This window comes from Oryctolagus cuniculus, chromosome 16 (assembly GCF_964237555.1).
Source record: "Oryctolagus cuniculus chromosome 16, mOryCun1.1, whole genome shotgun sequence".
In the NCBI taxonomy this organism is placed as follows: domain Eukaryota; kingdom Metazoa; phylum Chordata; class Mammalia; order Lagomorpha; family Leporidae; genus Oryctolagus; species Oryctolagus cuniculus.
The window spans coordinates 1802798-1830322 of record NC_091447.1 but is presented as its reverse complement, the minus strand read 5'-3'; the positions used below and the strand labels follow the sequence as shown (position 1 = coordinate 1830322).

The 27525-nt window shown below is 46.2% G+C and overlaps 2 protein-coding genes across 15 annotated transcripts; one reads left to right on the top strand and one right to left on the bottom strand.

Annotated features, from left to right (window-relative positions):
- Positions 1-588: 588 nt before the first annotated feature.
- Positions 589-12279, bottom strand: LOC103345890 (histone-lysine N-methyltransferase SETD2). Of its 4 annotated transcripts, none has more exons than XM_070059547.1 (3): positions 12002-12279; positions 4813-4898; positions 589-1731 (listed from the first exon to the last, which is right to left on the bottom strand). In XM_070059547.1, exon 3 carries the CDS (start codon positions 1721-1723, stop codon positions 1238-1240), a length of 486 nt encoding a protein of 161 aa, XP_069915648.1. In that variant the 5' UTR covers positions 1724-1731; positions 4813-4898; positions 12002-12279; the 3' UTR covers positions 589-1237. The 4 variants fall into 4 exon arrangements, with proteins under 4 accessions (XP_069915648.1, XP_017194580.1, XP_069915649.1 ...); XM_017339091.3 differs by having other exon boundaries at positions 589-1700; XM_070059548.1 differs by having other exon boundaries at positions 4813-4880; positions 12002-12278.
- On the top strand, positions 6554-26955 carry ARSL (arylsulfatase L). 11 transcript variants are annotated; one of them, XM_051834397.2, is made up of 13 exons: positions 6554-6860; positions 7016-7064; positions 7722-7868; positions 7952-8073; positions 8462-8584; positions 8937-9360; positions 9618-9754; positions 10042-10176; positions 10453-10615; positions 10707-10828; positions 11205-11305; positions 16415-16468; positions 19057-19607. In XM_051834397.2, exons 2-13 carry the CDS (start codon positions 7042-7044, stop codon positions 19117-19119), a joined length of 1614 nt encoding a protein of 537 aa, XP_051690357.1. In that variant the 5' UTR covers positions 6554-6860; positions 7016-7041; the 3' UTR covers positions 19120-19607. The 11 variants fall into 11 exon arrangements, with proteins under 11 accessions (XP_051690357.1, XP_051690356.2, XP_069915644.1 ...); XM_051834396.2 differs by lacking the exons at positions 16415-16468; positions 19057-19607 and adding an exon at positions 26572-26955; XM_070059543.1 differs by lacking the exons at positions 16415-16468; positions 19057-19607 and adding an exon at positions 12702-16279.
- Positions 26956-27525: the final 570 nt, after the last annotated feature.

Genomic DNA, 27525 nt, shown 5'->3' with positions numbered 1-27525 from the left:
AGACCAAGAGGGATTTATCTTTGGTATGCAGGAATGATTCAACATAAGCAAATCAATAAATGTGATACATCATATTAACAAACTGAATAAAAACCATATGATGATCTCAATAGATGCAGAGAAAGCAGTAGATAAAATACAACATGCTTTCTTTATAGAAACCTTAAGCAAACTGGGTACAGAAGAAACATTCCTTAAACAATCAAGGCAATATATAATAAATCTTCAGCCAGCATCCTATTGAATGGGAAAAATTGGAAGCATTCCCACTAAGATCTGGAACCACATGAAGTTGCTCACTCTCACAACTGCTATTCAATACAGTTCTAAATGTTTTAGCCAGAGCAATAATGCAAGAAAAAGAAATAAAAAAAGATATAAATTAGTCAGGAGAAAGTCAATGTATCCCTGTTTGCAGAAGACATGATCATATATGTAAGGAAACCAAAGGACTCCATTAAGACACTATTGGCACTCATAAGAGAGTTTGGTAAAGTTTTAAGTTATAAAATCAACACACAGAAATCAGTAGCCTTCATGTACATGCAAAAATTTCTGGCTGATAAAGAATTTATCAGGTCAGTACTATTTTTTTTTCTTTAATCAATTTTATTTTTTACATAAAAAGTTCAGTAAAAATTGGATAAAGTAAAGTGATTTTAAGCAGTAAATCAATCTTATCAACATAGCACAAGGCTGACCAAAACCACAAGGCAGCCTGCTTTGGAATATTTACATGATAACAAATTAAACCTTGCAGGAGAACTTAAACCATCCTTACAAAAGTCTTCCTGTGATCCTAGCACGTAAAGGCTAAAAGCAAAACAAAAACCAGGAAAAAAACAAAATTATTTTCAATATATTCACATATACATTAAAATATAATACAGATCATCAGGGTTTAGGGTCTTGGGTGGGGATGCACATGGGTCTGTGCGCTGACAGCACCGCCAAGGAGGAGACCCAGGTTAGAGTGGGGTCAGGTCTGGCCAGGGTCTTCCCTAAACCCTTGCCTCTGGTGGCCTCTAAGCACAACCCAACAGTTTACAAGAGGGATCATTTGTTGCAGATGAAGCTCACTTTTGTGGCTTTCAGTTGACACCTGCAGGTCTGCATCCTCCAGGGTGGCAGTGCCATCAGGAGTGCAGCCCTGACAGGGTGGGGCAGAGAGGCCCATGGGAGTTCTCCCAGAGTCTGTGCTACCTGATTCACCTGTTCTTCCACCCGGCCCCATAAGTCACTCTAATTCAGTGTCCTCTTTGGGTTTGTAAACAGCCCCAAACTTCTGCATGTACTTCTTAATGTACTCCTTGGTTTTGTGTTTCACATTCTCATTGCACTCCAGGTCCTCGGGGTTCTTACAGTACTTCAATTCCTTATTCATAACGCCGTGAGTCAGCTTGCGAGCAAGGTGTTTGAAGTCCTCAGTTGTAGTAATTCTTCCCACTTTGCAGTCAGGTTTCCAGTAAGGGTTCAGGCACTGGACGATGAACTGGGACATCTCTTTTCTGAATACTTCTTTGCTTTTCTTAGCCAGCTCACTGGAGGTGTCTGCTTCTGCTGTCTTGGGCTTTTTTGATGTCTTCATGGGGTTTTCATCATGTTGGGGTTCCCAGGTCCATCTCAGCTTCATGCTCAAGACTAGCATCATCACCTGGGCTTTCCCAAGTAGGAGGATCCCACTGCGTCTCAGGTCAGTACTATTCACAATAGCAAAATACATTTTCTTACCTTGGAATAAATTTAATCAAGAATGTGAAAGATCTCTACAATGAAAATTACAAAATATTAAATAGAAAACATAAAAATGAAAAAAAATCTTCCATATGCATAAATTGAAGGAATATCATCAAAATGCCCATACTACCAAAAGCAATATTTAAAATGTTTTATTTTATTTTTAATGATCTATTAATTCATTTGAAAAGCAGAGCCACAAAGGGTCACAGAAAAAAGAGAGAGAGAGAGAGAGAGAGAGAAGACCTCCACCTGCTGGTCTACACCTTACGAGGCCACAACAGCCAGAGCTGGGCCAATCTGAAGACAGGAGCCTGGAGCTTCTTCCAGGTCTCCTGCATGGATGCAGGGGCCCAAGGGCTTGGCCCACCCTCCACTGCTTTCGCAGATGCATTATCAGGGAGGTGGACTGGAAGTTGAGCAGCCAAAGTGGAGTTGCTCCATTTCCAATTCATTAAAAAGACAGATAAAATTAATGTCACCATTCCTAACAAGCTCATCCTGAATCATTCTTATCTATCAGTTTCTACTATGATATTTATTTCTCATGAATTTATATCCATATCATCTTAAAAGGATGCAATGTATCCTAGAGAAGGGAAGTCATATTTTATGTGGATTTGAGTTTGGAGCAATACAATATAAAATATAACTTAAAATTTGAGTTAATTAAATGCATTATTTTCAAAATGTGAGGAATCATAATTTTCTTAAATAAAAATGATATAAACATAATTTATATACCTTGTAATTCATCCATTACTAATGCTTATGCAATTCACTGTTTTTCAGTTGTGTGTAAATATCACCACTTTCAATATCAAAACATTTTTATGCAATCAAAAAGAAAGTTGGAAGATGGCATTTGGCCAAGTTGTTAAGATGCTGCTAAGGACACCAACATTCCACAATGCCTGGATTTTACTGCCAGCTCCACTCCTGATTTAATTCCAGTTTCCCCCAAAAGCATACCGTGAAGAACATCACCTGGGAAGCAATGGCTCAAGTAGGTGGGAGCCTCTGAGCCATGTTGGAGACAGGGATATAGTTATTTTTAAAATAAAATTGCTTACTTGAAACACACACACACACACACACACACAGAGAGAGAGAGAGAGAGAGAGAGAGAGAGAGAGAGAGATCTTCTCTATCCCCAAAGTCTTCAAACTTAGTCAACACAAAAGTGGTTTCATAGATATGCTTACTGTAGACATGATGTATAATGGAAGATGGGATCTATGTGTTCTCTTGCCAAATACAGAGCCTCCATCATTCAGATAGGACAGAGCCCTACCTCTGAGCCACACTCACCCAGAACATACTCCTGGCAACAGGTAATTGGGGGCAGAACAAATGAGGATGGCCTGCCCCCAATTGGCAACAGACAGGAGAGGGATCCTGGTGTCTACATTTCACTGTCAGGACAGGAGAGAAGAGAGTAGACCTGGATCAAATAGCACCAAGTCTTTTGTTCTTACTGAATCTTAAATTTTCTGTGGTATTTGTTTACTTCCCTTATGTCTTTGGGACTTTACTATTATAGCTTCTAGTTTAGACTTCAAGTACTTCTCATCAATTTTACTTAAACAAGTGCCCCTACTGAACTCACTGTCATGCCCAAATTCTATGAATAATTCTATTTTAATACTTACATAGTTAATTATTATGTTTATAATTATCACATACTAATGGCAAATTAACTAAAAAGAATTAAATTCAAGTAAATATCAATCTCAAAACTGACTCATGTTATTATTTCTATGGTGTGGAGGTACAGATGTTGATTACATGTAACATTAAAATGCAATTTTTAAAAATCCTGTAATAGGCACCTCCATGTTCACTGAACTGGTAAAATCCATTGCATGTGTTGAAAACACACATAGTGATAAATTTGGAAAAGCTGTTAAGTACTATAAGTGGCTGTCAAAGAGCTCAAAAACCCACAATGACTCACTATGACATTAATTTAGTATATAATGCTGAGAAAATCAGAAGTATTTGTTAAAATTTCTGCTACAATGCACTAGGTTTATGATTTCCAGAATGCTATCTCTCTTTTGTGTAATGTAGCACTGTGCTAGTTTTGAGTTACACAAATTTAAAGTATAAAAGATTTCTTCTTTTTGTTTTTGTAAAGATTTATTTAATTTATTTGAGAGGCAGAGTTACAGACATAGATAAGGAGAGACATTGGTTCTATCCATTGGTTCACTCCCAAAATGGCCACAATGGCTGTACCTGTGCCAATCCAAAGCCCAGAGCCAGGAGCACTCAGGCCATATTCCACTGCCATTAATAAAGAACTGAATTGGAAGTGCAGGAGCAGGAACTTGAACTGGCACCTATATGGGATGCTGGTGCTGCAGGTGAGGCTTAACCCGCTATGCCACAGCATGGGTTCAGTGAAAGGTTTTGGGAAGGCATTCTTCATGTAGACTAGTCTGTAATATTGTAAGGTAAGGTTTAGATTTAGGTTTTATTTCACACACATCAGTATTCATCTTATAGAAACTATAAATATTGAATATCATATATATACACAGTAATTGCAGATATTGTTATCATTTCTAATTCTCTTTTGTTACCTTTCCAATTCTCTTTTTAACATCTGCCAACTTATGGATAATTGTACTGATGTTACCTGTATACAACCATCAGGCATTTGTACTGTATTATGTAGTGTTTATGTGTACAGGAATTTTTGTGTCTGTGTATGTATACATGAATGCACAACTTTTGATGGAGATAGTATTGAAAGTAATACTGTGAGAACTCCTAACATTTATTTCAAAATCTCTCTCCTCCCCAGAGATGGCTGCCTATGAGGCAGACCATGGGCCTTTTGCTGTTATGGACTGAAATGTGCTTTCCTGACACTCATACCTTGAAGGTCTAACCACCAACGTGACTCTACCTGAAGAAAGCACTTTGAAGCCGGTCAAATGTTATCATATGTGTAAGTCCCATAGGGAGAAAAGTCTCTAGAAAAATCAAGCCTGTTATGACCTTGATCTTGTATTTTCAACCTCCACAACTCTGAGAAGTAAAAATCCATGATTTAAATCATATTACCTGCGGAATTTTGTTAGCAAAGTCCTCATTTCTGCCAGCACTTCTTGCAGTCATCTAGAAGGTCCCCACTGCAGGAAATATAGAAACTAAAAACTGACTTTAGATGGCCAAACATTTACAAACACAAGAAAGTTATCAGATAATCAACCAGTCTCAACAAAAGACCCAGAAAAAAACAATAATGAATCAAATCTAAGGGCAGTAGAAAAAAATGAAAAATAAAGATCACAGCAGAAATAAATAAGGAAGGAGCTGTTGCTGTGGTGCAGTGGGTTAAAGCCATATGGGTGCTGATTTGAGACCCAGCTGCCCCACTTCCAATGCAGTTCCCTGATAATGCACCTAACCCTAACCCAAATCTGAACCTGAATATGAACCCTAACCTGAACCCTAACCCTAACCCTAACCCTAACCCTGATCCTAACCATAACTTAAACCTAACCCTAGCCCTAACCCTTACTTAATCATAACCATAACCCTTAACCATGACCCTTAACCCTAACCCCAGTGCTAGCTCTGACTTTGACCCTGACCCTAACCCAGAACCTCGACACAACCCAAAAGCCCAGCTTCCTGGAGAAGGGCCTAGAACCAAAATCATAATAAATTAATTCCTTGAATTCCACGTTCCGGAAGCTACCAGAAGGCCATGTCCCCTACAGAATTCACTTTTTTAATATGATTTTTATACAAATCTCTATTTTTTTGTGTCATCTCAGACAATGAGACTGGAGATCCCAGCCTCATAAAAAATAATAAATTACTAGTCTTTACAAGACCTGCACACCTGAAGACATATGGAAAATTCTGGAATTCCATAGAAAGTTCCAGAATTCATAGAAATTTCCAGAATTCCATGGAAAATTCCAGAATGTTCCAGAAAAAATCAATATACTGTTTTTCCATAACTGCTTTCATTTGCCTTTCAGGTCAATATAGTGCATATTTGCTAATAAAAATTGTGTTTTACAAATAGATGTGAGATTAGTATTTGCTGGTGGATTCAATTGGCCATGCCTGCCTGAGTGTTTCTCTGGGTTTGATTCGTTATGTCTGTGTCTCGGACTCAATTGGCCACACCTGCCCGGGTCTCACTCACTCTGGGCTCGATTGGTTCGGCCTGTCACACTAAAGAAGGTCCCACAGCGGCACCGCCTCCCCTGGGCAGAGAGGCGAGGTGGAAGCGCTGAAAGTGGGGTTATGGTCCCGGGATCTGGCGCGGGTGGCCTCCGGGGACGTTCGTGCGGTTGCTTAGCTACAGCCTCGCCTCAGCTCTGCGGGGCCCGGTTGCTTAACAACAGACTCTGAGCTCTGCCAAACCGGCGCCCGGTTACTTAGCTTGGCCAAGTTTCCGCTCTGCCAACGGGGCGGCCGATTGCTTAGCAACAGCGTCCCTCCAGCTGGGCCTACTCCGTGCCGCAATGCTTAACAGGATCTCTGCAAAGCCGGCGCATCGTTGCTTAGCAACAGCCACGCCTCAAGTCTGTGGCCCCACGCCCGGTTGCTTAGCAACAGAATCTGAGCTCTGCAAAGTCTGCGGCCCTTTGTTTAGCAACAGCGAAGCCTCAGCTCTGTCCACGCCTGACCGGCTTTTCCTGGTGGAATCCAACCTCAGCCCCCGAGAAACTTTCGGTTTCTTTCAGGGGGGGTGGGGGAATCCGCTGGAAATGAGCACAGTGCCCGGCATGCATACGCAGTGCACACAGGGCAGGGGCGGAACTTCCGGTTTTGTGCCGGGGTTAGTCATGGCCGAGGCGTCCCGCGCATGCGCACACAAGTGCCCGCCGCGCGTACGTGGAGGCGGGGCGCAAACGTGGCAGCTTTGGCGGGAGGTGAAGCCACGGATTCCTTTCTTTCTCCCTGTTTTATTTTTAGATTCGTTTATTTACTTAGGAGACGACCGTGTACCCGGCTGGAGACAGGAGCCCCTGAAATTCTAGAAAAATCCCCGTGTATCGCTGCTCGAATTTTCCACGGAGCCAAAGCTGGCTGAGAAGCTGTTTGCAAAAATCGACAGAAAAATACTGAGGCCTTTGGAACCTTCTACGGTAGGGAAATTCGAGAATTTTAAAATGCAAAAAAAAAAAAAAAAAAAAAAGAAATTGCAGGTTGACTGGCAGGTGCTGGCGGAGCTTCCGTGACTGACAGCAGCTGATAATACTCCAGCCCCCTGAGTCTCCGCTGCCTTCTGTCATTGTCACAGGGGAATAAAGAGGATAGAGGGACGCCATGTTGACCCCCAGACCGGCCTGGTGAGTGCGAGGGCCCTAGGTATTGCTAATCGATTGGACTGGGCGCCAGACTCATCTGTAGCCCTGGGTGGGGCCAAGCTGAAGCTAGAAGCCTGAGGCTCTATCTAGGCCTCTCAGCAACTGCATAGGACCCTGATCCTACACCAGGAGCTCCATCCTGGTCTCAGCAGGTGCACAGGGCTTTGAGACTGCACTAGGATCCCCATCCAGGTCTCCCAGCAGTAGTAGAAGGCTTTGAGCCTGCACTCAGAGCTCCATTCCAGTCTCCCAGCAGGAACACAGGGCCCTGAGCCTACCCCAGGAGCTCCATTCTGGTCTCTCAGCAGGTGCACAAGGCTTTGAGCCTGTTCCAGGGGCTCCATTCTTGTCTCTCAGCAGGTGCACAAGGCTTTGAGCCTGCACTAGGGGCTCCATCCGGGTCTCCAGCAGGTACACAGGGCTTTGAGACTGCACCAGGAGCTCCATCCAAGTCTCCCAGCAGGTGTGCAGGGCCCTGAGCTTGCACCAGCAGCTCCATCCTGGTCTCCCACGTGGGCATAGCAAGTGCACCTGCCTGCACCAGGAGCTCCGTTGGGTATCAGGCAGGTGCACAGGGCCCCGAGCTTGCACTAAGAGCTCCATCCAGGTCTCCCAGCAGGTGCATCCCTCACATTCCAGGGGCCTCCGGATTCTCGCCCTGGGACTGATACTACTGCTGCTGCATCCCCAGCCCTCTGCTTCTGGCCCCAGGCCCAACTTCCTCCTCCTGCTGGCCGACGACCTGGGCATCGGGGACCTGGGCTGCTATGGGAACAAGACCCTCAGGCATGGACCTGGGAGGGGTTCCCCAGTCGCTCCAACCCTGAGGGGCTCGCAAGAGGCAGAGCTAGATTCAGTTGCATTTGCAGGACCCCGAATATCGACCGCCTGGCACAGGAGGGGGTGCGGCTGAGCCAGCACCTGGCTGCAGCCTCCGTGTGCACGCCCAGCCGTGCTGCCTTCCTCACGGGCAGGTACCCGGTGCGCTCCGGTGAGTCCATCTGTGGTGGTGTGGGACGTGTTGTGGGAATGACCTAGAATGTTCTTTGAGAATGATCTGGAATATTCTGTGAGGAAAAAATTCTGGAATATTCTATGAGAAAAATTTAGAATATTCTTTGGAACAACGTAGAATGTGAGAATAATCTAGAATATCCTTAGAACAATGTAGAATATTCTATGAGAACAATCTAAGGTATTCCACGAGAATAGAATATTATATGAGAACAATCTATAATATTTTATGAAAAATATCTAGAATATTCTATGAAAATAATGTAGAATATTCTCTGATAATAATCTATTCCATGAGCTCAACCTAGAAAGTTCTCCAGCAAGGAAGGTGCAGCTCTGACATCATTCACAATCTGCCTCCGCAGGCATGGCTTCCAGCACCGGGGATCGGGTATTACAAGCCACAGGGGTCTCCGGGGGGCTTCCGGCCAACGAGACGACGTTCGCAAAAATCCTGAAGGAGCGCGGCTATGCGACAGGAATAATCGGTGAGTGAGCTTATAACGTCATCACCCCTGGCCGTGACGTGGAGCAGGTGTGCACCTGCTGGGATACCCAGATGGGGCTCCTGGTGCAGGTGCGGGGCCCTGGGTACCTACTGGAAAACCCAGATGGAGCTCCTGATGCAGGCTTGGGGTCCTGTGCACCCATGAGGAGACCCAGATGGAATTCCTGGTGCAGGCTAAGGTCCTGTGCACCTGCTGGAGACCCGGATGGAACTTCTGATGCATGCTCAGAGCTCTGTGCGCCTGCTGAGAGACCTGGATACCCCTCAATGCATAGAATTCCTTAGCCCCACCCCCTCACCCACACATGCACTGTCTGTCCTCTCCCCCGCAGGAAAATGGCACCTGGGCCTGAACTGCGCATCATCCCAAGATCACTGCCACCACCCGCTGCACCATGGCTTTGACAGCTTCTACGGGACACCGCTAAGCCTCATGGGAGACTGCACGCGCTTTGAGCTCTCAGAGAAGCGGGCAGGGCTGGAGCGTGCCCTGGGGTTGTGCGCAGGTGCAGCTGCTGCAGCCGCCATTGCAATGGCGGTGGGGAGGCTCATGGGGCTGGCACATGGGACCTGGGCTCCAGTGATCCTCTGTGTGGCCAGCGCCGGGGTTCTCGGTTCCCTCGGGCGTGCGATGGGGCCGCTGGTGCAGCTTGCAGACTGCGTGCTTATGCGGGGCCAGGAGATCGTGGAGCAGCCGCTGGACCTTGCCCGTGCCGCTGCCCGGGTGCTCCGGGAAGCCGAGGGCTTCCTGCGCAGGTGAGTGTGCATCTTCTGGGGCTGCATCTTGGTCTTGGCAGATGCACAGGGCCCTGAGCCTACACCAGGAGCTCCATCTGGAACTCCAGCAGGTGTAGGGGGCCCTGAGGCTGCACCAGGAGCTCCATCCAGGTGTCCTCGAGAGTGCAGCAGCTTCACAGGGCCCTGAGTCTGCACCACGAGCTCCATCTGGGTCTCCCCGTGGGCATATCAGGTGCACAGAGAACCATGACACCTCATGCACAGGATTTTTGCAGCCACAAGACTGGTCCCTTCCTGCTTCTGGTCTCGTTCCTGCACGTGCACACTCCACTTGTCACCACACCCCCGTTCCTGGGGCGCAGCGCACATGGGCTGTATGGAGACAATGTGGAGGAGCTGGACTGGATGGTGGGTGAGTGCACACGGCCCAAGCATGCACAAGGCACGCCTGCATTGCAGTGAGGTAGAGGTTAGCACCCGGCGAGATTGTGTGAACTGCACAAGCATGCACACGGCACACACGCATTGCAATGAAGCAGAGGTTTGCACCCAGCAAGGCTTATGCATGAGCACCAGCATGCCCAAGGCATGCCTACAATGCATGAGGAAGAGTTTTTCTTGGGGGCAGGGCTCCCCAGGGGCTGTGCACACTGCACACATCCATGGCATCGGTCATCAACTTGCCCACCTGTCTCCCAGGCCGCATTTTGAGCAGGCTGGAGCAGGAAGGGCTAAGTGAGAGGACTCTGGTCTACTTTGCTTCAGATAACGGGGGCTGGCTGGAGGCGCGCGTGGGCAGCCAGCAGTATGGCGGCTGGAACGGTGGCTTCAGAGGTGAGGCTGTGGCAGCAGGGGACCCTGGGTGCAGGGGAGGGTCCCAGATGATTGACAGTGGTGGTGCACAGTGCCCTGAGATTCCCCTGGAACTCCATCCAGGTCCCCCAGCAGGTGCACAGGGCCCTGAGCCTGTACCAGAGCTCCATCCGGGTCTCCCCATGGGGGCAGGGAGGTGCACAGTGCCCTAAGCCTGCAGCAGGAGGTGCATCCGTGTCTCCCAGAGGGCGCAGCAGCACACAGGGCCCTGAGCATCCCCTGTCTCCTCCCCCGCAGGGGGCAAAGGCATGGGCGGCTGGGAAGGCGGTATCCGGGTCCCCGGGATCCTGCGCTGGCCAGGGGTCCTGCCCCCGGGCCATGTAGTACCAGAGCCTACAAGCCTGATGGACGTGTTTCCCACTGTGGTGAAGCTGGCGGGAGGCGCGCTCCCGCAGGACAGGTGCCAGTGCCCACGCCCCTGTCCCTCTTTGCCCCAGCTGGCTCAATCATCTCCTTCCAGCCACAGCAGCTCTGTGTCCCTCCCCCTTCAGGGTGATTGATGGGCGGGACCTGATGCCACTGCTGCTGGGGGCGGAGCCTCACGGGGGCCATGAGTTCCTGATGCACTACTGCGAGACGCACGTGCACGCAGTGCGCTGGCACCAGCGAGAGCGTGAGTCCTGTGGGAGGGACAGGAGGGGGGGATCAGGGCCCCGTGCATCTGCTATGCCCACGGAGAGACCGGGATGGAGCTCCTTGTGCAGGCTCAGGGCCCTGTGCACCTTCTGATCCCACAAGCAGAGACTGGCAGAACCAATTTAACCTGGAGAGACCCAGACACAGAAACAAGCAGAACCAAGGAACCCAAAGAGTCGGAGGGTGGCATGGCCAATGGAACCTGAGACAGGCAGAACCAATCGAACCCAAAGAGAGAGAGTCAGCGGCAGACGTGGCCAAATAAATCTGAGCTAGAGAGCGAGGTTTATATGGCCCCGTGCAAAAAGCAGATGCACCTGCAGCTCATCCCCTACTCCTGCTCTCTGCCCCAGGAGGAACCACGTGGAAGGTTCACTTCACAACTCCGGAGTTCGAGACCCCAGGCGCCGGTGCCTGCTACGGCCGGGCCGTGTGCGACTGCACGGGGTCCCAGGTGAAGGAGCACGAGCCACCTCTGCTGTTCGAGCTCTCGAGGGACCCGGGGGAGGGGCGGCCGCTGACACCTCACTCGGAGCCCACTTACCCTGAGGTCCTGGCCCGGGTGCGGGAGGCCCTGGCCGTGCACGTGCGCTCACTGGGACCCGCGCCCCCTGGCCAGCTAGACTGGCCCTGCAATGCCTGGCGGCCCTGGCTGCAGCCCTGCTGCGGTCCATTCCCTCTGTGCTGGTGCCAGCGCGAGCAGGACTGACTGCCAGATGATTGACTGACAGGCGGGGCAGAAAAGAAGCAGCCATGCGCAATAAACACCCAGCAGATGCAAGATGATTGACAGGTAGATGATTGACAGGCAGGGCTCACCCACTTGGGAAAAAGCAAACATGCAAGAAAAACTAGCACCAGTCCCCCGCTCTGGGAATAACCCAGACCCACCACCCCCCAGGTCCTGAGTAATAGGACCCAGAGCCCAACAGCACACCGAACCTCGCCAATGCCTGACTGGACAAGAATCTGCCACTCAGAGCAAAGCCCCGCTCCATAATCTGCCCCTGATAGGAGAGAACACTTGCCATCCAAAATTCCGCCTCATCCGTACTCAAACATCCAATCCGGGCTGGAAGCCTCTCAACCTGCTCACCCGTGACTGGACACGTAACTTGACACTCAGACTCCAAACCCTCCCCCCCATTACCTCCTCCTGACTGGAAGCGGGAAATGCCAATCTGTACTTGGAATCCCGCATACCGCTGTCCCACCATGATAGGAAGAAGAAGGTGCCAGTCTTCGCAGAAGTCTCCAAGAACCGCCTTCACGGCACCATGTCTGTTTCCCGCGTGCCACAGACATCTCTATCCAGGCCTAGCTTAGAAGTCTGAGATGATTGATAGCTTCCGGTATGCCCTCTCAAGATTCCTGAGAGGGAGAAGGTAGGGTTTCGGCTGCTGATTGGCATTTGCCCCGTCGAAGTCAGAGGAAGCAAGTGGGATTCTGTGCGCTGATTGGTAGGATCTTTGTAGAAGGAGGGGATTTGTAGCTGACTGGCAGGTTGCGTGTTCAATTAAGGTCAAGGCTTTGTTAGGACTGGAGGAGGCGGGGTTCTGGGTGTTGATTGGCATCTCCGCAGTCCAATCAGGCAGAAAGAATGGGCGGCGGAACAGGACGCGACTGTGAGTGCTGAGTGGCAGTTTTCTCGTCCTATCAGAGTCAGACTTTGGGATGGACCGGATGGAGGCGGGGTTGTGGGCGTGTCCCTCCCTATTTGGATCTGAATTGTGTGAGGGACATTCTCAGGAAAAACATTCCACCTAGCCATGGAGGGCAGTTGGATTTCCTGGGGGCAGCTCGGGGCCCCGTGCACCTCCTGGGAGACCCGGATTGGGCTTCTGTTGCAGGCTCAGGCCCAGTGCACCTGCTGCACCTATGGAGAGACCCAGATGGAGCTCCTAGTGCAAGCTTGGGGCCCCGTGCACCTGGTTGTTCAGAACACCGCAGCTGCAAAAGTGCAAGGCATGGACACATGGCAAAGCCCTGTGGGTTTTTTTTCTATTTTTTTTCATTTATTTAAAGACAATGCGTGCACATAGGGGGGAGACAGCTCATTTTTGCAATAATTAAATCAAAAGCAATTGCAAAAAAAATATATAAAATAAAGCCATTATTTCTAACCTTATCCTATAAAACCCTCAGAAGCCTGAGCTTCCCTAGTGCAATTATGGGAGCAGAAATGGGGGGATGCTAAGAGTTTTTTTTTTTTTTTTTTTTTTTTTTTTTTTTTTTTATGGAACATTTTAGAACAATACCACGCATGAATCCTCATCTTTTATCGGAGACATCAGCTTCTTCCCCTTTCAGAAGCCTAGGATTTCCCAAAGGGATTATGGGAGCGGGGCTGTGCGGTTTCTTTGGTGTCATGGTTTTGTGCCTGAGTGAGCACTGACAGAGGAGTTCCACACACTGAGAAGTTTTAGAGTCCTTTATTGCTGGCAGCGAAGAGTGGGCTCGTGCCTCAAGGAACTCTTGACCCCGAGGCCCAAAGCAACGGGGTTTATAAAGGCAAAAACCGCAAAATTGGGAGAGGAATACATGGTTGCTAAGATCAAGGGGGAGTACATAGTTACTGGGGTCAAGCTAACCTAAAACATTTGAAATTAATTATGACTTGACAGTACCAGTTACAATCTTGACAATTTATCAATTATAACCTTGACTTTAATCTAATTATTGGTTTTAATTATATATAGGGCATAGACAAATCACATTTTTATCATTAACCCAGGTGCAACCTTTCTACTTTCAAGCTTGAGCAATCATGCCAGGGGTTTTCTGTGCTCTGCCAAGTGTGTGTGCACTGCTATTGTTCAACTGTTTTAGATCATAGCTTCAGATCAGAGTCTCATGGTGGGGAAGGGCGGGCTTTCCCAGAATGGAGTCTCAGGGGCTCCAGAATGGAGTCCCTACTGTCAAGGTGCTACTTCAATGGAATATACTAGAATATTCTAGATCAAGGCTATGCATGCATCCTGGGCTTTTCCTTCTAGGGCTCTTGCACTCTTCTTCTTCTTCTTCTTCTTCTTCTTTTTTTTTTTTTGACAGGCAGAGTTAGATAGTGAGAGAGAGAGACAGAAAGAAAGGTCTTCCTTTTTCTGTTGGGTCACCCCCCAGTGACCGCTGTGGCCGGCGCACCGCGCTGATCTGAAGCCAGGAGCCAGGTGCTTCTCCTGGTCTCCCATACGGGTACAGGGCCCAAGCACTTGGGCCATCCTCCACTGCACACCTGGGCCACAGCAGGGAGCTGGACTGGAAGAAGAGCAACCGGGACAGAATCTGGCACCCTGACCGGGGCTAGAACCCGGTGTGCTGGCATCGCAGGCAGAGGATTTGCCTATTGAGCCACGGCGCCGGCCCTTCTTGGACTCTTAAGTTCTAGAAGGGTTGAGATTGGCAGCAAAGCATCATGAAAACTGAACACAGAAGCTACTAAAAATTATTCTTAATTTTATTTTGCATTAAAATGCATACATTAATTCTGCCCCATGTCTGGTGCGTTTAAAAAAATATGAATTTAAAATCCCATCATTATGTAGGATGTGTACTTTGCAATTTGCAAGGAATCACACTGTTTCTGGAAAATCCCAGAAAGTTTTAGAAAATTCCAGAAAGTTCTAAAATCTCCCCTAAAAGTCCATGCAATAGCAGAATTGCAAGATGAGTTTCTTGCAGTGGGGTTTGCAAGTCAGGAAGAGGTCACAGTGGAACTCAGTGGCTCTAGAAGCAGCTCTGGGCCCTGAGGGACCTGCAGTAGGAGACCCCAGCCCCCAACAGCACAAGCAGCAGCACAGACACGATGGGGGATACCACTCTGGTCACTGTATTCCCTGCAGGTGAGAGGGAACAGTGAGAGGCCCCGGGGAGACTCATATGGAGCTCCTCATGCAGGCTCAGAGCCCTGTGCACCTGCTGGGAGACCTGGATGGCACTCCTGGTCCAGGCTCAGGGCCTTGTGCAACTGCTGGGAGTCCCAGATAGAGCTCCTGGTACTGTCCCTGAGCCCTGTGCACCTGCTAGGAGACCCAGATGGAGCTCCTGGTGCAGGCTCTGGGCCTGTGTTCCAGCAGGGAAACCTGGATGGAGCTCCTGGTGCATGCTTAGGGCCCTGTGAATCAGCAGGTATACCCAGATGGTGCTTCTGGGGTAGGTTTGGAGCCCTGTGCACCTGCTGGGAGATCCGTATAGAGCTCCTGGTGCAGGTTCAGGGCCCTGTGCACCTGCTGGGAGGCCCAGATTGAGTTCCTGGTGCAGGCTCATGTCCCTCTGCACCTGTTGTACTCACAGGGGAGGCTGAAATGTAGACCCAGATGTTGCATCAGGTGCACAGGACATCACTTGGGTTGATTCTGTGGCACTCTAGAAGCTTCAGCATCCATAACCCAAGCCTCTGTGTACAGTCTGGAGCAGAGGAATATGTCTGATCCTGAACCCCACCAGTGCCTGTTCACAGTCATGTGAGTTCGGTAGAAGCTTCTGGATGCCGGCTGCCTTACCTTGCAGACTAGTGGGGTCAGGGTCTCCGTCCGGGCCTGGGATGGGAAAAACATGTGCTCAGCCATGTGTGTGTGTGCATGTGATGTGTGAGCCAGGAGCACACATGCATGCCCATGCATGCTCACACATCAGGACCACTCAATGGGAATGCTCACCTGTGGGCTCCAGGCTCCTTGGGTGCAAATCTGTGGGGAGGGGGTGGAGTCTGTGTCCCATGCAAAATAAATAAATAAAAACTCCATTGGTACAGCAGGTGTGCAAGGCCCTAAGCTGCCCTGGGGTGCTTTTCCCAGGTCTCCCAGCAGGTGTGCAGGACCCTGAGCTGCCCCCAGAAGCTCCACCCAGTTCTCTTAGCTGATTGGACCTGGAAAATCAGGCAGGGTAAGAATCCTCAGGAACTGGAGTCCAAGACAACCATGACTCATTGGGCAGAATGGGGACCTGATCATGCCCTAAGAAATCCACTTTTAGATTTCCAGGCAAGGACTGGCCCTCAGAGGAAGGGAATATTTTAAACTCTGTGAGAAATGTGTGAATGTATGGCTGCTCCTGCATCCATTGGTTGTTCAAATCTGTTGACCCATGGTGCAAGCTATGGGTTACATGTGAACCTGAAACCATGATGTTAGTAAAATGGTGCAGTCTTATCTGTGGCATCATCTAGGCCCCAGATACCATCTTAGGCTCTGGCTCCACCACCATTGCTAGAAGCCAGGTAACCAGATGGCCCAACCCCAGGTGTCAGCTCCACCCCCACCCTAATGGGATTTGCTGCTCCTACCTCCCTGCCCACCTCCCAGCAAAGATTTAATAGGAACTGTTCCTGGAACACATGCTCTCTCTCTCTTATGCTCTCTTATTCTCTCAACCTCTGCCCCCAGCCATTCAGGCTTCTCCCGCCCAACAATAAACCTTTCTTCTAACTCCACGTGTTTTGTAGCAGCCTTACATTGGTGCCATGACTCAGATCCAGGCTCTCCTATTGATCTTACTTTCATCTCTGAGCTGCCTGGGGTCCTTGATTTCTACCAGTCACAAAACACACTCTTGGACCTCTTTCCAGGCCACTGAATGCTCCATGATCTCCAGCCACACACTGGCCTCTCAAATTCCTGAGGTAAGATGGGGTAGGTAGAGGATCCTCTCAGTGTAACTGCACTGTGTTGGGGTTCTGCTGTGTTTCATTTCAAAGTCCTGATACAAGGTACCCACAACTGCTACAGCCTCATGCCTCTATGGATTCTGTGTCCAGGCATCAGTGGGTGTGGGTAACAACTCAACCTCCTGTTTCCCTTCTATGGACTAAGCCCTGGGCTCCAGTGGGTGCATGGGATGGCTGAGATCTCAAGAACTCTTGATATCAGCTTATCCGACTCTACGAATAGACATGGGAACTTCTCCATCCCACATTCCATCCAACCCTCCTCTCAGTTGTCTCCTACCTTGTCAACTCAGTCCAAATGGCTGTGTAGCCCCAACATTATTGGTATCTCTACCACTTCTGTGAATGTTTGGAAAAGTAGAAGCTTTCCTATGCCTAAACCTTCTATCTCTGCTCCTGCTGTCTGGCTCAAACTCTCTTAACTTCCAAAGTTCTTGCTAAAAAGCCAAAACCCCTTTCTTCTATGTTCATCGCTCCAGCTCTCACTGTCTCGTTTACTGTAGCCTTCCCCTCCCACCCAGGAATTCTGACCCTATGTCTGAACCAGGCTTTGTCCAAAGTCTACTCCCCGTGATAGAGAGGGGTGATCCTCTCTATCACCCCCCCTTCTAAAGAAGCACAGACAAGTTTGGGAATGGGCCTTGTCACCATGCCTTCACCTTACAGCCCTCTTCCGATTGGTATTTGCCCCTTTCCCTCCTGTTCCAATTTTTTTTTTTTTTTTGACAGGCAGAGTGGACAGTGAGAGAGAGAGACAGAGAAAAAGGTCTTCCTTTGCCGTTGGTTCACTCTCCAATGGCCGCCGCAGCCGGCGCGCTGCGGCCGGCGCACCGCGCTGACTGCACTCCCGGGCCACAGCAGAGAGCTGGCCTGGAAGAGGGGCAACCGGGACAGAACCCGGTGTGCCGGCGCCGCTAGGCGGAGGATTAGCCTAGTGAGCTGCGGCGCTGGCTTCCTGTTCCAATTTTACCATAAGAATAGCAAGAGAGTGGTGAGTCCCTCCTTCAGCGCTCCCTGTTTACTTTGTAACAAGTTAGGTATCCCAGGCTTTTGATAGCCCTTTTGTTCTATCTTGAGCAAGCTAGATGGAATAATTAGGTCTTTTGATGGATTTTGTCCCCAACTTGTAACTGAATGTTGAGCTGACCTCACCAGGACTCTTTAGTTCCTACAAACTCAATTTCCTGGTCCCATTAGTGACCATTTCCTAGACTGGCCCATCAAACCAGCCGGATCACTGGATTAATTACTATTTCCAGACATACTTCCTTTTCCCTAATTGCCCCTTACTGTGTCATCTATCAGATTCTCCTCCTTAAAAATCTCTCTCCAACCAGAGGGATGTCCATCTACTCTGAAGGATGCTCCCCGCCCCCATTAAACCTAACAGAATGGCGAACAATCTCCAGTGAACTTCTTGTCCTTGGCACATTGGCCCCTAGCCCACAGTCACCTTTGGGACCTGTCTAGCAGCTGCCTGAACTTGTGTTTCAGAGGCAGTCCCAAATGTCTGACTGTTGCCTAGGGCATCATTGGCTTAAGGTGTTCTTAGGGTAAAAAGCAACTATAACTAGACATTGGGTTTAAAGGAATTTCTGTTTTTCAAATCTAGGAAGATCACTGCCTTTAAAAATATTACTTTGTAGCTTGCCAAACTTATTTTGCAATTTGTTTTAACAGGTTTCTGATAATATAGGAATTGGTAATCAGTAGTTGATGAAACAGCAATGGATAATCAGTATTTGTTATAGCCCCTGATGGTAGATTTTTATTCTCTGATTTCATGTCACTGATTTATAGCTAGAGTTTTATAAAAGGAGTAGAATTCCATATGAATGCAATTTTGTCTATAGAGGTATGATATAATACCAGCATCCTAGTCATCCAGGTGTAATTGCTAAATATAACTTGGGTACAAGCAAATGAGATGAATGTTAAGAGTACCCTGGTACTCTTAACACTTTATATTCTATAGAAAAATTATTTGTGTTTGCTAACATGTTTTCATAAATTGTCCATAGAAATAGATAAGTCTGGGTCTCATAACTGGCAAGCCCTTAAAGCTCACCAGATTATTATCAGGCCCCTTCCGTCAGTTTCTGTTTGCCTCTCAGAGAACTTATTCATGGCTTAGACAGCATGTTTCTTAGGTCCTCTAATAATGACTCTATCCTTTGTTATAGATCCTATCTAGCCCACTTGGGGCCTCATTCCTTTGTAATCTTAGCCTCTACTCTTAACATCAATGACTCTACTCCAGACCTGTGTGTACTGATGGTCTTCTCCCCTACTTAATGTTGTATGATTGTTCAGAATTTCTCTACAGACAAACCCCTTACCCTCAGCAGAAGAGCATCCTTTCTCCCAATCTTGGTTGGGATCAGCTTCAAACCATATCCATCAGTCTTCATAAGGGTCCAGAGACCCTTCTTATTTCCTGTCCTCTATGAAACCCTTTCATTACTTCGTTAATGCCACTCTTAGGACCATTGACTGCTATTCTCTTGTCTTTTATACTACTTTGTCTGCTTAAATGTTTACAGGAGGTGATAATGGAACGAACCAAAGTCTTCACTAACCAGGCAGTCAACCAGATGCTTCTATAGGGATATACTTAGCTCTCCATCCAGGAGACAGAGGCTTGTGACATCACTCCATGCAAGCAGAGAGTAATCCATCACCCCATGTCAACAGGAAGTAACTCTAAAGACAGATAATCATTTCTCCACCCCTCCTGGACTTTTGGGGCTGATGTAATCCTATACAATACTTGCTAAAACAAAAGGGAGGAATGTTAGTAAAAATGGCACAGTCTGTGGCACCATCTAGGCCCCAGACATCATCTTAGGCTCTAGCCCCACTGCCATTGCTGGAAATCTGGTGACTAGATGGCCCAACCACAGGTGTCAGCTCCACCCCCACCCTAATAGGATTCACTGCTCCTATTTCCCTGTCCACTCCCTGGTAAAGGTTTAACAGGAGCTGTTCCCGGAACATGTGCTCTCTCTTATTCTCTCTTACCCTTTTTTACTCTCTTGCCCTCTCCACCTGGCCTGTTGGGCTTCCCTCACCTGACAATAAACCTTTCCTCTGACTCTGGTGTTTGGTGTGTTTTGTGGAGGCCTTACACATGGTTCTGTGGTGATCCTCATATGATCAAGGTTCACACCAGTACAGTGGATCAGACTCTGGATAGGCCTTGGTTTCTGTGGTGTGTCCTCTCTAGGAAACCTCAGGAGAATGAGAGACATCTCACTGACCCGCTATAGGCAGAAGAAAACTTTGGGAACTCCCTGAGCTTGTCCTCACCTGGTAAATAGGTAACACTCTCTGCACATTCCACCTTGCCTCACTGGAATCCTATCTTCTCAGCAGGGCTCAAGGCATCCTATAGACACCAGGGAGAGGTGGCTGAGTATAGGTAACTGTGTCTGCTGGCTCACTGTGAGCCAGTGATGTGAGGCTCTCACAGCCAAGGGCTTGAATATTTCTAGAAGGAAAAAGCACCCATGGCAGACCTTTAGGACACTGAAAATTCACTTCCCACTCAGACCTTGACCCAAAGCTCAAGCCAGGAAGACAATTGGAGAACTCAGTATCGCGAGTGCCTACTGTCACACAGCTCGATGGTAGCAAGTGTGATATACAACTTGTCAGTCATGGGGAAGAAAGGAATACATGGACACAAAACTGTCTTTCCAATGAGAGATTTTATTGCTTATCACCAGGGTTTGTTTTTTTTTTTTTATCACACTACTCATCAGCATGCTCATTGAGGTCAATACACTTATCAGTATCAATATACTTACCAATCTATACTAATTAATACACTTATCAATAAACTTAGCACCACTACTTAATCACGGCTTAACTACTTAGCTACTTAGCTTAACGTAACTACTTAGCTTAACTACTTAGCTAAATCACCTAACTTAACATAATTACTTAACACACTTATCAATATCACTAATATCACTATCAATAATATCAATATCATTTATCATAACTTATAGCTAACTTAACACACTTACTGAATTATTTAGCTTAACATAACTACTTATCTTTTTTTTAAAAGATTTATTTATTTGAAAGAATTACACAGAGAGATGAGAGGCAGAGAGAGAGAGAGTCTTCCATCCGATGGTTCACTCCACAGACCACAACGGCCAGAGATGCACCGATCTGAAGCCAGGAGCCAGGAGCTTCTTCCAGGTCTCCCACATAGGTGCAGGGGCCCAAGGACTTGGGCCATCCTCCACTGCTTTCCCAGGCCAGAGCAAAGAGCTGGACAGGAAGTGGAGCAGCTGAGTCTTGAACCGGTGCCCATATGGGATGCTGGCACTTCAGACCAGGGCGTTAACCCACTGCACCACAGCACCAGCCCAACATAACTACTTATCTTAATATATATACCTAATCTTAACAATATCACTTACTGGCCAGAAAATCAATATTCTTATACCATAAGTCACAACAAACACTATTAAAATAATCTTAAGTGCTATCACAATGAACAATACAAGGACAACAAAAGATTCAATACACAACATTGGTTTGCTACGTATCTAGGCTCACATCACTGTCACGAATGTGTTTCTCCTGCAGGGAGTGTCCAGTGTCCAGAGTTCAATGTCCCAGCAGGGACAGAATTCGGATCAGTCACAGGCAGGAAGTTGTGGGAAGGCTGTCACTCTGGGCAGTAGTCTCAAAGTTACCAGGCAGATGGCCAGGCAAGAAGTTGAAGAGGTCCCCTGCTAAGAGACCTGGTCCGGCTTTGTGGTCAGGTCTGGCACTAGGCTGATAAGGACTCCAGGCAAGGTGGTGAGGTGGCATCTCGGCTGGAGTTTTGATCCCATGGTCGTCTTGTGTCGCTTAGCAAGGGGGCTAGCGAGCTGGCGCTTCAGCTCCAACTGTGAGGAGATCCAGAGGTTCGTTCGCACTGGGCCATGAACACACACACACTCATACAGTGGGGTTACAACTCAGGGACAGCTCTGCAGGTCAGCTTGTGCCACTACCTGCTCCATGCATAGTGGGCTGCCTCTTCAGCTCCAGATATGTGGAGATCCAGAGGTTCACACAACACCAGACCTTGATCTCTGAGAGGATGGAGAGTGGTGCAAGAGCTCCCTTTCATTTTCTGGCAGTACTCCAGCTTGCCATCCTCCAACTTGTCCAATCAATACCGTTTCCTCCTTGCTTGCAGTTGAACAGTCCAGTCAATACTGTTCCCACTTATTTATGTTTGAATGGTTCAGTCAGCATGGGTAGGAGGGTATTGTCCATAGAACACTGTTATCTGACTGACCAGAGATGTCTGCTTGGTATGATTAGGAGTGTCTCCCTAATAGCCATTAGGCATTACCTCAGCTCCTGATTATAACTCCACTTTACTTTTATTTTGTGGCTAGTGGTAACTTTTATTAACTCAATGTTTTACTGTGGAGTTTCCACAGTTCATCTGCTTTCCAGGTAAGCAGTGATCCATGACTCTTTTTTAGATTCCTGTGGGATTCTCCACACTCAGCCTTAAGAAAATTACTCTCTAGAATTTTAAAAGGACTTTCTTAATTCAGAACCTAGTCTCTGACCTTGGGACTTCCAGCTGGATCCCTGGAACTCTCAAATGATGAAATTCAAACTGGCATGGAATTGGCATCATTTTTTCATATCATAAGATACATTATCAAGTTATAAAACCAAACTTCTGTTGTGTTTATACAAAAACCTAAAGGGTTAAACTCCACTCCCCTCCTCTCTGCCTGTAGTTTCTTTGGAAAAGAGAGAGAGTTTGATTTTTTTTTCTTCTCTTTGTTTTGTGATGTTAATTCCACCTCTTTGCTGAGAATAGGGAGGAGAAAGTTCTGTCTCCCAGCCTGGGACAGTGATACATAAAGTCTCCTGGATGTAGATTGGCAATCTCTGGTGGAGTTCTCGCCCATGACACATCAACCCCTGAGCCATACTCTTGTGACATGTATTGAAGTTTCCTGAGCACATGTTTGTTTCAGAGATGGTCCCAAGTACCTGACCGTTCACTAAGTGTTGGCCTGAAGTTCTTGTTAAAGTCTTGTAAAAGACTAGGCTGAAATCCAATCTAAATCAAAGATAAATAATCTTATCCATGAGAATTTGATTCAACTGTAACTGGATATTTGGTTTAAAGGAATTTCTCTCTTTTGAACCTAGGAATATCACTGGCTTAAATTAATTGCCTTATAATTTGCCAGACTTGTTTTATGACTTTGGTTTAACAGATTGGGATGAAATAGCAATGGATAATCAGTGCTCATTATAACTCCTAAGATCAATTTTGCAGTCTCTGGCTTATGTCACTGATTTCCAGTTAGAGTTTTTAAAATAGGATTAGAATTCCATATAAATGTAATCTTGACCTTAATTCAGATAAAGGGATAATATAATAGCATCTTAAGTCATCTAGGTGTAATTACTGAATGTAAATTGTGTCAATGTGAATGAGATAAATGTGTCTAAATATAAACTTAAGTACTCTTAGTACCCTATATTCTGTGCAAAAAATTTTGAGTTTGTTAACAAATATATTTTCATAAACTGTCCATATATGAAAAATAATTCAAGAACTGCTTGAAGGTAACTAAGGTTAAAATGTGAAAATGTCTTGATTTGGAGATTTTTAAAGGATTATTTCAATGTACATCAAGGAAATCCGCAGATGGAAAAGGTTCACGAGTATAGAAATGTGTGCTTGGTAAAGAAGGAAAGAGATTTTTTGAATAAAGAAAGGGCATTGTTTGTAACAATTACTTTAATCCTGATGGCTAGTTTAATCTAGACTGAAATAGAAATATAGAAAGGTTGGTACCAGCACTGTGGCACAGTAGGTTAATCCTCTGCCAGCAGTGCTGGCATCCCATATGGGTGCTGGTTCAAGTCCCGGCTCCTCCTCTTCCAATCCTGCTCTCTGCTATGGCCTGGAAAGCAGAAGATGGCCCAAGTCCTTGGGCCCCTGCACCCACATGGGAGACCAGAAGAAGCTCCTGGCTCCTGGCTTCAGATTGCTGGAGCTCTACCTGTTGTAGCCATTTGGGGAGTGAACAAGTGGACAAAAGACCTTTCAGTCTCTCCTCTCATTGTCTGTAACTCTACCTCTCAAATAAATAAATAAAATATTTAAAAAAATGTGTTTAAGTAAATTGTAGAAGGTGTGAGGAAATCACAGAAGGTTATGAAAGAAAGATTTTTGGATACAAAGACATTAATCTATTTTTCTTTAACATAGAATTAGAATCTGATCCTCTGCTAAAGCAATGAGATTTTTGCAATATGTATGTTAGTAAATATTTTGAAATAGTCTTTAAAATTTGTGTAAAAACTCCAGAATTTCCTTTTAAGAATTTTTGTTTAATTGATAACTGTCAATTTTCTATTCAGCAGTGAGCTCTCTGCTCTTTCCTACTTCTGACTCTGTTAAAATTGTTTTAAGTTATAGGATATGATCCTGTCAGGGAACGGGACAGCCTGGCCAGCTGTGCCCCTCTCGACATGTACAAGCACAAAGAAGTTTAGTGCTGGGCTTTTTCCACCCTGCCCGTTGCTAATTGCAAGATCCTGTTTTGACTTTAAGCATCCTGTTATTGCATGTTTCCCACACTTAATTGGTAACATGTTTTCGGTGAATCATATATAAATAGGTGGACGGTGGGTGGGAGTGAATGAATGAACGCTGGTAAAAGGCGGGAGTTATGAATGAACGCCGGTAACATGCGGGAGCTGTGAATGAACGCCAGTAGTAAGCGGGAGTGGTGAATGAAGGAGTTGTGAATGAATGCCGGTAACAGGGCGGGCGTTCGCGACATGTAACGCGAGTCTGCTGAAAAATAAAGTGAAGCTGAAAAGCCGATAAACGCGTCTGGTGTCTCCGAGGTCTCGCCGGCTTTAACCTATCCGGAAGGTGTACGCCTGCATGATCCCATATCCTATTCACTAGCTCTTTTTTTAAAAAGATTTATTTATTAACTTGAAAGATTTATTTCTTAACAGAGTTACACAGAGAGAGAAGGAGAGGCAGAGAGAGAGAGAGAGAGAGAGAGAGAGAGAAAGTGGTCCTTCACCCACTCACCCGCTGGTTCACTCCCCAGTTGGCGGCAAGTGCAGGAGCTGTGCCAATCCAAAGCCAGGAGCTAGGAGCTTCCTCTGTGTCTTCCACATGGGTGCAGGGGCCCAAGGACTTGAGCTATCTTCTACTGCTTTCCCAGGCCATAGCAGAGAGCCAGTTTGGAAGTGGAGGAGCCAAGACTTGAACTGACACCATATGGGATGCAGGCACTGCAGGCAGTGGCTTTACCCACTATGCCATAGCACTGGCTCCTCACTAACTCTCAAGTTTAAGGTTTTGTTTCTGATTTTTTGGGATGACCAAAGAGACACAGATTTTGTGTTTTTTGAAGTAAGCTATTGTGTTCTCTACTGTCTGTTAAGTTCTGATTGAATAAGAACAACTGAATTTTAAAAGGGTTATGGTTTGTTTGAATATATACTCATTCTAAAGCATTTGAGTAATCATTTTGTACCAGTAGTCAAATCTGGTCTATGTTATGTCATGATGTTAAGGGATCCTGTTTCTACCAGATATTTTAAACCTTCTTAGCATCTTTGACAAGCATTCAAGACATCAAAGTTCCAAATCCTTTGGACTTGATATTTCCAGCTGGGATCCTGTCAAAAGATGTGTTTCTCATCTTGTGGATACACCAACTAAATAACGTACTTTTATAATGTGAAGTGGTGCTAAAATTAAGTAATGATAATATGAAATGCTACTAATACAAGTGATCAAAACTTAGAAAAGTCTAATGATCTTGTGTCTTTATCAGACATGATGGTTATCTTAATGAGAAAGGCCCAGAAGCCTAAAAGGGATAAATATTTTATAAAATTCTACAGGTGCTTTCAAAAATATTGTATGGAGTAAGTGCCTCTCCTTGTTGGTTAATGAGTTTATAATTTTAAAGATAACTATTTAAAGTGTTTTGTCCTCTACAATTTGTATTCTCCTCCAAACACTAAAAATAAGATTCACTGTTCATAGAAACTAAAACACTGTTAGTTCTGTGTTTAAATGTATCCTCTTTTAGGTTCCAAACACCTCTGTTGTATTCAGTACTTTGGGATGGCTCAACAAACAGATAAAACCAAAGTTTAACAGATTTCAACTGAGAAAATCTAAAGTTAATTCAGATTACTAAGAGGAGGAAGTAATTCAAATGACTTGGAATTTTTGAAAGGATCAAATATTTTAAAAAGCCATTACTGAAACTGCTTTATTGTTCTATCCTGTAATGTATATTATGTGTTATGTATGTATTTTATGTCCTTATGAAAAATTTATTAACTGTTTTAATTGGTTTGTTGATTAAAAAAAACTGCTCATATAACTTTAAAGTGCTACATTAACCTAAAATACATTTTTGGTTCACATGACTTAGATAAATCTCTGTGTCAGATGCTTTAAATTTGTTGGTAGAAAGAAACTAAAAATGTTTCATTGACATGTTTGTGCTTGGGTTTGCTGGTAAAATGAGTTACATTAGAGGGGCTGGCACTGTGATGTAGTAGGTAAAGCCGTCGCCTGCAGTGCCGGCAGCCCGTATGGGCACCACTTCGAGTATTGGCTACTCTTCTTCCAATCTAGCTCTCTGCTATGGCCTGGGAAAGCACTAGAAGATGGCCCAAGTCCTTGGGCCGCTGCACCCACGTGAGAGACCCAGAAGGCACTCCTGGCTCCTGGCTTCAGATTAGCACAGTTACGGCTATTGTGGCAATTTGGAGAGTGAACCAGCGATGGAAGAGATCTCTTTCTCTCTCTCTCTCTGCCTCTCCTTCTCTCTCTGTGTAACTCTGTGTTTCCAATAATAAAAATAAATCTTTAAAAAAAACACATTGGACTTTTTGGTAAATGTTTTCTTAAGTTGCTTTATTTGACAATTAGAATTGTTAAGTTTTCATTTGATATTTGATATTACGTTATTGACAGGAAGGGATCTGACTTATTCCCTCATTTGTCTCATCTCTTTAAGATAGGAAACTGGAGTTCAGCACTGCGGTGCACTCAGTTAACACCCTGGTCTGAAGCACTGGCATCCCATGTGGACACCGGTTCTAGTCCCGGCTGCTCCTCTTCCAGTCCAGATCTCTGTTGTGGCCTGGAGAACCAGTAGAAGATGGCCCAGGTCCTTGGGCCCCTGCGCCTGCATGGGAAACCTGGAGGAAGCTCCTGGCTTCTGGCTTTGGATCGGCTCGGCTCCGACCGTTGCAGCCATCTGGGGAGTGAACCATCAGATGGAGGACCTCTCTCTCTTTCTCTCTCTCTCTCTCTCTCTCTCTCTCTCTCTCTGCCTCTCATCTCTCTGTGTAACTCTGACTTTCAAATAAATAAATAAATAAATAAATCTTAAAAAAAAGGAAACTGATTATCTTCTGAAGGAAACTCCATAAGAATCTACAGTTTGATCTTTAGACCTTAAAGGGGATGGCTAACATTTTTCTGTAGTAATAGCCTGACCACATATAGAAAACCAAGTAGTATAGCCTAAAGGAGAGCTTACTTTATGATCTCAGATTTACTTTGCAATGGGCACAGTAAATGAGCAAAACCTCCCTTTTTCAAACCAAACTAAGGGAGAGAGAAAGAGTTTTACTAATATCTTCAGAATTTATAGATAAGGTGGTCATCATGTTTGATCTTAAAGTAAAGACACAGTTCTCTTCAGAGCATCATCTTATCTCACAGAAAGAACACAGAACATGCCTGTGAACACAGATTTTTGTGACCACCAAAGATTACTGATGGTATTGAGCGCCCCCTTGGCTTGCATCTTCTTAAAGCCTTCCTCTGTGTTCTACTTTAACAGACTGGGAGTAAAAGGATTGAGGCAGGCAGCAGCAGTGTAAGGATAGATGGCAGGCCAACTAATAGCTTTACACAATAATCTGCCATCAAGGAGAATGAACAGGTCAGTCAACCTCAAATG

Excerpts from the sequence above, each read along its gene's own strand:
- ARSL (XM_008251230.4), top strand. The coding sequence starts at position 7,042 with ATGTTGACCCCCAGACCGGCCTG. Across the intron at positions 9,755-10,041 it reads GGAGCTGGACTGGATGGTGG|GCCGCATTTTGAGCAGGCTG; the intron begins GTGAGTGCACAC and ends CCTGTCTCCCAG. Across the intron at positions 10,829-11,204 it reads GCGCTGGCACCAGCGAGAGC|GAGGAACCACGTGGAAGGTT; the intron begins GTGAGTCCTGTG and ends TCTCTGCCCCAG.
- LOC103345890 (XM_017339091.3), bottom strand. The coding sequence starts at position 4,841 with ATGAGGACTTTGCTAACAAAATTCCGCAG. Across the intron at positions 1,701-4,812 it reads TTGCTAACAAAATTCCGCAG|TACTGACCTGAGACGCAGTG; the intron begins GTAATATGATTT and ends TATTGTGAATAG.